The 8026-nt window shown below is 42.6% G+C and overlaps 1 protein-coding gene and 1 pseudogene across 1 annotated transcript; both read left to right on the top strand.

Annotated features, from left to right (window-relative positions):
- Positions 1-1094: 1094 nt before the first annotated feature.
- LOC130911857 (uncharacterized protein K02A2.6-like) lies at positions 1095-3297 on the top strand. The gene has a single exon (XM_057829466.1). The coding sequence runs from the start codon at positions 2247-2249 to the stop codon at positions 3168-3170; it is 924 nt and encodes a 307-aa protein (XP_057685449.1). The 5' UTR covers positions 1095-2246; the 3' UTR covers positions 3171-3297.
- Positions 3298-4020: 723 nt separating this feature from the next.
- On the top strand, positions 4021-6129 carry LOC130929581 (uncharacterized protein K02A2.6-like; annotated as a pseudogene).
- The last annotated feature ends 1897 nt before the right edge of the window (positions 6130-8026 follow it).

Below are 8026 nucleotides of genomic sequence, written 5' to 3'. Positions count from 1 at the left end.
CTCTATACTGTGTGTCACCGTCACAGCTACACAATCTCTGTCAGGCTGCTCGCTGCATGGTAGATTCATGCTTCTGGCTGACAAGCCATATCCTCTCTGACTGCCACAACCAGCATCACTGAGACCAGGTTGCCTGCCCCAGAGCAATTGTGTTGAGGCTTTGCTGCCACAGAAATAAAAAATAATGAGGTACCTGAGGCCCAGACAACTTTATATTATTCCTCTCTGGCAACTGTTTCTGTGTATTGACAAACGATTGAAGTGTGAAGCATCAATGACTTACTGGTCCAGTGGTCCACCGAATAATGATGAGTTTAGCATACATTACTGTACATCACCGTGACTATTACATCACCTCACGGAAAGAGCTCGCTGGACTTCTTTCTTACGCAATTACAACTTTTAAAATTTGGTTAACTAAAACATAATAGTGGCACAGTGTTGCAGTTGGTTAAAAGACATAAACAAAAATGCCTGCATGCACACAAACACAAAACATGGATTAATTTAAATGGAAATACATTTGCATGAAATCAAGTCAGTTCTGTCTAAAAAGTGACTTAAAATGAGTTAAAGTAAAAGCTAACAGTAGAAGGCTGGGTTTCAAGTATTAAATCAAAGCAAGCTATCATCTGGATTTTTATTATTTTTGGGGGGAGAATATAGGGAAAAGGCAGCGGAGTGTAAATGCTGTGTCATTTTCAACTTGGAAATCAAAGCGTGTAGGATCACAAAGCATTATAGAAAGATAAAATCCCAGTGAGATCTTTGGAGAATAAATAATATAAAGGCACCATGACAAACAAAACAAAACACAACAACACTTGACCTCCTCAGAAACGAGGTGCCTGGAAACAGTCAACTAAATGCGTGTAAATACAGTGTGTGTAGAATGTAGGGTGACATGAGGCTGATTCAATATGCGTTCGATACAAAGGATTACGATTCAATACAAAAACCACATATTAAAGCCATAACGGATCGATTATGGTTCTGTTCAATTTGGAAGGAATACTGTGACATATTTATGTCACACTGCTGTTGCCTAGTGTGCACTTCCTGTGGGTGTGGTATTACAGTATAAAAAGGAATCTCTGTTATGTCTCTGTGACATATATGATGAGAAGCACACTGAATAAAGAAGTGTTGTTCCATTCAAGTCTCGGCCTTACATGTACTTAGATCAGGGAAGTACATAACAAAAGTGGCGACGAGGACGTCTGGACCTGCGTCAGCTTGGACGTGCTGTTTTTGGAGTTTACTGCGGGTCGCGGTGCTCCTGGGGACAGACGGCGCCGACCTCAGCTTCCACGTCGTGACTTCGTGGGGAGGACGAGCGGAGTTTTCAAAAGGAGCTTGAAGGTGCTGTATAACCAGGCGCTATGGCGGGAGTTATCGGCTCTGTTGGTCTTTTTGATGAGCTTGTGGAACAGTGGAGCTCGTACACAGAGCGGTTCGACTATTTCGTGGAAGCTAACGAAACAGCGGAAGAGAAAGTGGTGCCCACGTTTTTGAGCGTTATTGGGCCACAGACTTTCAATTTACTGAGAAACTTGCTTCAACCCGATAAACCTGGTAGTAAAACGTACAGGGAAATCGTGGAAACTCTTAATGGACATTTTTCACCCAAGCCCCTTGTGATAGCAGAGAGATTCCGATTTCACAGGAGAAATCAGGAAGAGGGGGAATCTGTCACTATGTTCGTAGCGGCGCTGCGGGAGCTGGCTGAACATTGTGAGTTTGGTGATGTTTTTTAGAAGACACATTAAGAGACAGATTGGTATGTGGACTGAGAAACGAAGCGACACAAAAGAAGTTACTCTCAGAAAGTGGACTGACATTAAAGAAAGCCTTTGATGTAAGCGTGGCTATGGAAATGGCTTCAAAGGAGGCTCAACAACTGAACATTACGAGCAGAATACACCAAGTGGCAAGTACCCAAAGCAATGTTGCTGGTCCCTGTTTTAGGTGCGGTAAAACAGGGCACCTTTCCTCCACCTGCTGGTGCAAAGAAATGAACTGTCATCATTGTGGGAAGAAGGGTCATGTTGAGCGTGCCTGTCGGAAAAAAACAAGCACAGACAAAGATAAGGAAATGAATGACAAGAAGAAAACAAAGAAATATGTCAAAGCGGTAGAGAGTGCCTCTACTTCCGAAGATGAAAGTGACGTGCACACCGTGCATGTAATGAGCGTGGACGGGAAGTCAGGGTGTTACACCAAAGTTAGAGGGTCACCCAGTCAAAATGCAAATAGATACTGGATCACAGGCATCGCTTGTGTCTTACCAAGTCTATAAACAGTGTTTGAGACACCTTCCATTAAGACCATCAGACACTGTGTTCAAAGCGTACACTGGACACAAAGTGCACATGAAGGGAATGACTGACATTACTGTGCAATGCAAGGATCAAACTGCTAAACTTCCAGTGTATGTCACAAAAGGGAATTTTGCTTCCAACATGGGACGACTGTGGATTAATGCACTTCGTGTAAATTGGCTAGAAGTTCGGCAGCTGTCAGACGGTTCTTCACAACTACAAGTCATCCTGGACAAGAATGAAGAGGTTTTCCGTGAGGAATTGGGCAGCATGAAGGACATTACAGTGAAATTGCACATTAAACCAGGAAGCAAACCTGTGTTTATGAAGGCTAGGACAGTGCCGTATGCTATTCGTGACAAAGTCGAGGCTGACCTGGATGCGTTGGTCAAAAGTGGTGTTTTGGAACCAGTCACCACCAGCGAATGGGCGACACCAATTGTGCCGGTTCCGAAAAAGAATGGCGGAATTCGCACATGTGGCGATTTTAAAGTGACTTTGAATCCGGTGCTTTGTGTGGAGCAGTACCCACTTCCATTGATCGATGATTTGTTTGCAGGTCTGAGCGGTGGTCAAAAATTCAGCAAAATTGACCTCAACCAAGCTTATCTGCAGATGCATGTGGATGAAGAATCACGGGAGTGGCTGACAATTAACACGCACAAGGGACTTTTCAGATATTGCAGATTACCTTTTGGCATCACATCTGCTCCTGCTCTGTTTCAACGGGCTATGGATCAAATTTTGAGTGGATTGCCAGGAGTACAATGTTACTTGGATGACATTCTCTGCACCGGATCCAACGACGAGGAGCATCTTCGCAACCTGGATGCTGTCTTAAAAGGCTAAGGCAGTATGGTCTTCGAGTGCGCAAGGAAAAATGTGAATTTTTGAGACCATCGGTGGAGTATCTCGGGCATGTGATAGACCACGAAGGACTACACAAGGCTCCATCAAAGACAAAGGCAATTGTGGATGCACCCGCCCCAGAAAATGTGAGTCAGCTTAGATCTTTTTTAGGTCTATTGAACTATTATGGACGGTTTATTCCCAATTTGGCATCACTTCTTAAACCACTGCATGAGCTGTTGTGCAAAGATGTAAAATGGAAATGGACGAATGAGTGTAACAAAGCTTTTCGAAATGCGAAAAACGCCCTGATTTCATCAGATGTTCTCACTCATTTCAACCCTTCATATCCAATACAGCTGGCATGTGATGCTTCATCCTATGGGGTGGGTGCTGTCATCTCCCATGTGTTCCCGAACGGAGATGAAAGACCAATTGCTTTCGCATCGAGAACACTCAACAAAGCAGAGTCAAACTATGCTCAATTGGAACGAGAAGCATTGAGCATTATTTTTGGTGTGAGGAAGTTCCACCAATATTTGTATGGAAGGAAGTTTACTCTGTTAACGGATCACAGACCACTGACAATGATTTTGGGACCTCATGCAGGAATCCCTTCGCTGGCTGCTGCACGTCTTCAGAGGAGGGCTTTGTTGTTATCAGCTCACTCATACGACATCAAGTATCGTAAATCTGATTTGCATTGCAATGCTGATGGACTTTCAAGGTTGCCGCTTCCTGTCACAAAACATGAACCTACCTCGGTGGGCATATTCTATTTCCGAAATGTTGAACACGCACCAATTTCAGCGTCGCAAGTAAAACGTGCAACTCAGTCAAGTCAGTCGTCATGGACATGGTAATTAAAGGACAAACCAAGTGTGAGAACACCGCTCTCAAACCTTTTTTGGACAGGAGGTGGGAACTTTCTGTTCAATCGGGTTGTTTGCTGTGGGGGAGGAGAGTTATTGTGCCACAGTCATTGGCACAATAACAGTCTAAAATGCTTGCGCAACTGCATGCAGGTCACAGTGGTATTGTTAAAATGAAAGAAATGGCGAGAAGTTATTTTTGGTGGCCAGGATTAGATAAACAGATCGAAGAGACGGTAAAAAGTTGGTCATCTTGCCAGAAGATTCGCAACAATCCACCTGCAGCCCCACTTCATCCTTGGGATTTTCCTCAGGACCCTTGGCACCGCATTCATATTGACTTTGCGGGGCCTTTTGAAAATCGAATGTTTTTTGTTGCTATCGATGCCCATAGTAAGTGGCCAGAGGTAGCTATCATGAAATCAACCACATTGGAAAAGGCAATTGAGAAGTTAGGGGAGATGTTTAGTCGTTTCGGAGCCCCTGCACAACTCGTCTCAGACAATGGCCCCCAATTTGTGTCAAAAGAAATGGTTGTATTCCTGCAAGCAAATGGGGTTCAACACATTAAGTCGGCTCCCTATCACTCGGCAACCAACGGCCTGGCAGAGAGGTTTGTGCAGACCCTCAAACATGCTCTCAAAGCATCACAAGGGCAAAGTACACTCCATCAGAGACTACACGAATTTCTCCTCAAATACCGAACATCTGTGCATGCAACTACCAAAGTATCGCCAGCGAGCCTCATATTTTCTTCGAGAAATATGAACTGGCATGGATCTTCTGAAACCACCAACCCTGAGTGAGATTGTTCAAATGGATCAACGGAAGCAAGTCAAGTACAGAGACCTGCATTCCAAGAACCGAGTTTTTGCACCTGGTGACTCTGTTATGGCCCGGAGTTACCAGAGTAAGGAAAAGTAGGCCCCTGCCACCATCATTGCTCAAACCGGGCCTGTTTCCTACACCGTTCAGACAGCTGATGGTGTTTGGCGTCGCCATGTGGATCAATTGTTGGGAACATCAGACACTACTCCAGAACTGTCTATTGATTGTGATGATGCTAGCAGTGTAATTATACCAGAAATGTCTAGCTTACCGTATGTGTCAAACCCAAACAATCCTGCTGTAATTGTGTCTAATTCAACCAGTGCACAAACGGAACCTGAAACGGTATCGGAACTTGTTTCCACAAGTGGGAAATCGGAAGTGACTGTTGAACATCGTTATCCTGCACGTGACAGGCGACCGCCTGATAGATTGGATTTATAAGTAATAAGTAATGAGGGGAAAACAGGAGGTATTTTTGTGTTTATTTCTGGGACATGTTATGTAATGGGGGGAGGAGATGTGACATATTTATGTCACACTGCTGTTGCCATAGTGTGCACTTCCTGTGGGTGTGGTATTACAGTATAAAAAGGAATCTCTGTTATGTCTCTGTGACATATATGATGAGAAGCACACTGAAGAAGTGTTGTTCCATTCAAGTCTCGGCCTTACATGTACTTAGATCAGGGAAGTACATAACAAATACAATTCGGTACAATACACTGTATATGGCTACAAAGTGATATAATTTGATACCACTTGGAAAAAAAGGGCAAAGATGAGTTTTTTTTTTTTTTTTTTTTAATTTAGATATCAATCATAAAGAAGCCATTTTTAAAAATTACATTCTTAAACTATTTCCTAACAGATAAAAGGCAATTTATTGTTGCTTCAAGACCCTGAAAAAACAAGCGTTTCATGTAAAGAGAGAGAGAAGAACAAAAAAGGAAGACTTGCATGGCATTTTTTTGAACGGAATTATACAGTTTTTAAGAAATGAAAAACATACACTCAAATTAAAATGAAACATTTCACCCTGATCATGCAAAATTTCAAGGTAGACAAATTTGAAACATATGTTGCTGATGTATTTTTAGGATGTTGAGGAATATCTTTAACATTATTGCCTTACTAGTGTGCAGTTTCAGTAGCAAGTCAAGCATACCGTAGTACGAATAACTTCAGGCAGTGCTTGGTAAACATTTTATTTGGAAGTTAGTCCACGACTACAGTCATGCCGCTACTTCCTCCTTGCGACTTGCAAACACCTGTTATGTGAGCCCTCATGGTGTTTAAAAAAAAGAAAATACTCTTAAGCGAGCGTTCACATTGTTTAAAACACAAAGGTGTAAGTTTGATGTCAACATTGGTAGGGACGATATAACAGCATAACCTGCACGTACATTTTTTTGCTGGGGATGGGACATTAATAAGGCCAGGTCAGGGCTACAGTTCTCACAAATATGAATGTAATAATTGACAGGCTAAATGATCAATGTAAAATAAATCTGTATTGACCTATTCCATCTTTCATATTGGTTCGGGTGATACAATGTTTGATTCAAACCTTTGTTTTCAAAAAGTACTAAAGAAACAATTAGAAGTGCAAGTCCCTTTATTTAAAAAAACAGGGAGCTATCCAAGAATGGGTCCACTTCTGGGAGACATTGGAGGACCCCTAGACTCAAATTAAAGTATTTTAATATTAAAGTGGTTTGTGAAAAAAATAATGAAATGATATCCAAGAATCAATCTACATCAGAGGCATCCTAGACTACCCCAAGACTCGGACCAAAGTACTCTCATGAAATTCTGATGTGTGATTTCCTTTCACAGATATTTTCCCCATGTCAGTTCATGTTCATGACATTGTCCCCCTGAAGCGGACCCATTCTTTGAAAGCTCCCCGTTTTTTTTTTTAATAAAGGAACTTGTACTCTGAAGCCACCGCGTTACATTACTGTAATGCACATAATGCAAACAATGATCCGAATGAAGGATGGCTCGCTTGATTTCGCTGTTCCTTGTGGAGGCTTGCCTGACCGCAGTAGTTTTGCAGGTTAGCAAGTTCACACAGTTTGATATTATGCTAACTCTGATGCAGGTTGGACTTTCAGTAGCAAAATTAGTGGTGTTTCCACCACCTCCACAACATTGAAGTCTTTTTACATTACATACAGTGGCTGCTGCTGGCCCAAATACACTTATAAAACTAAAATATCCCTCCTCTTGGAAGGGAGTGGAGAAGGCGGCATGTTGTCAAAATGAATCTGTCGGGGCTGTGTGAGTATACGTGTGTGTCTGTGTGGCTGGAGAGGAGGGGGTTCAAGTCGACAGCCAGACAGTGTGAGTCTGTTTATAAGGCAGGGGTCAGGTCATCAGCTAATCAAACGTGCGTTTGAGGGAAAGAAGTGGACCGGCATGTTCAGCACGTAAAAATAGGTAAATGTAAATCTGATCATAATGAAAATAATTCACTTAAAGGGTATGTAGTGCCCTGGGAAAATTTTAATATTCCATCATTTATCCATAAACGCATGCCTTTTGTATTCATATCATGCCACTTCGTGTAATTACACACAAGAAAATGAAAGAAATTTGGCTCGATTGTCAAGCTAAAACGACCGGCGCCCGAGATCTGGCAGATTGTGTGCGTGACGTAACGACAAGTGAAGAGAGTGCCACCGGCCACTAGGGGGGCAGCGCCTGTCTGCATCAATATAATTCCTTCTAGTGAGGGGAGAACTAGGGGTGTTTTGAGCTGTTTATGCTGATGCATTGTGTTCGTCCTGCACATATTCCAGGTTCCCTCATGAAGAAACACCCCTCGTTGTCAATAAAAGAGAATTCAGAATAGACAGTGAGGGGTGTTTCTTCAACAAGAAAAAGGCTCAGTGCTTTAATACTGAATGGCGGCGATGATGGCAGACAATTTCGTTTCTAGTTTCAGCGACGAATCCGACGTAGAAGGACGTAACGAATGTTCATCTAATGGTGACGAGGTGAGTTACAAAGCTTTAATCGGTGTTTTAGGTTACCAATTTGAGCCCAAATGAACGCCAATGCAGCGAAATGAAACGGTCATTGAGGGGAGCAATGACACTGATGAAACATCGGCAGCAGATCGTGTGGGAAACACCAATGTTTTGTTTT

This window comes from Corythoichthys intestinalis, chromosome 2 (assembly GCF_030265065.1).
Source record: "Corythoichthys intestinalis isolate RoL2023-P3 chromosome 2, ASM3026506v1, whole genome shotgun sequence".
NCBI classification, from domain to species: Eukaryota; Metazoa; Chordata; class Actinopteri; order Syngnathiformes; family Syngnathidae; genus Corythoichthys; species Corythoichthys intestinalis.
The sequence above is the reverse complement of the archived record's forward strand: the minus strand, read 5'-3'. Positions and strand labels throughout refer to the sequence as shown.

Coding starts and splice junctions, on each gene's coding strand:
- LOC130911857 (XM_057829466.1), top strand. CDS start 2,247: ATGCAAATAGATACTGGATCACAGGCATCGCTTGTGTCTTACCAAGTC.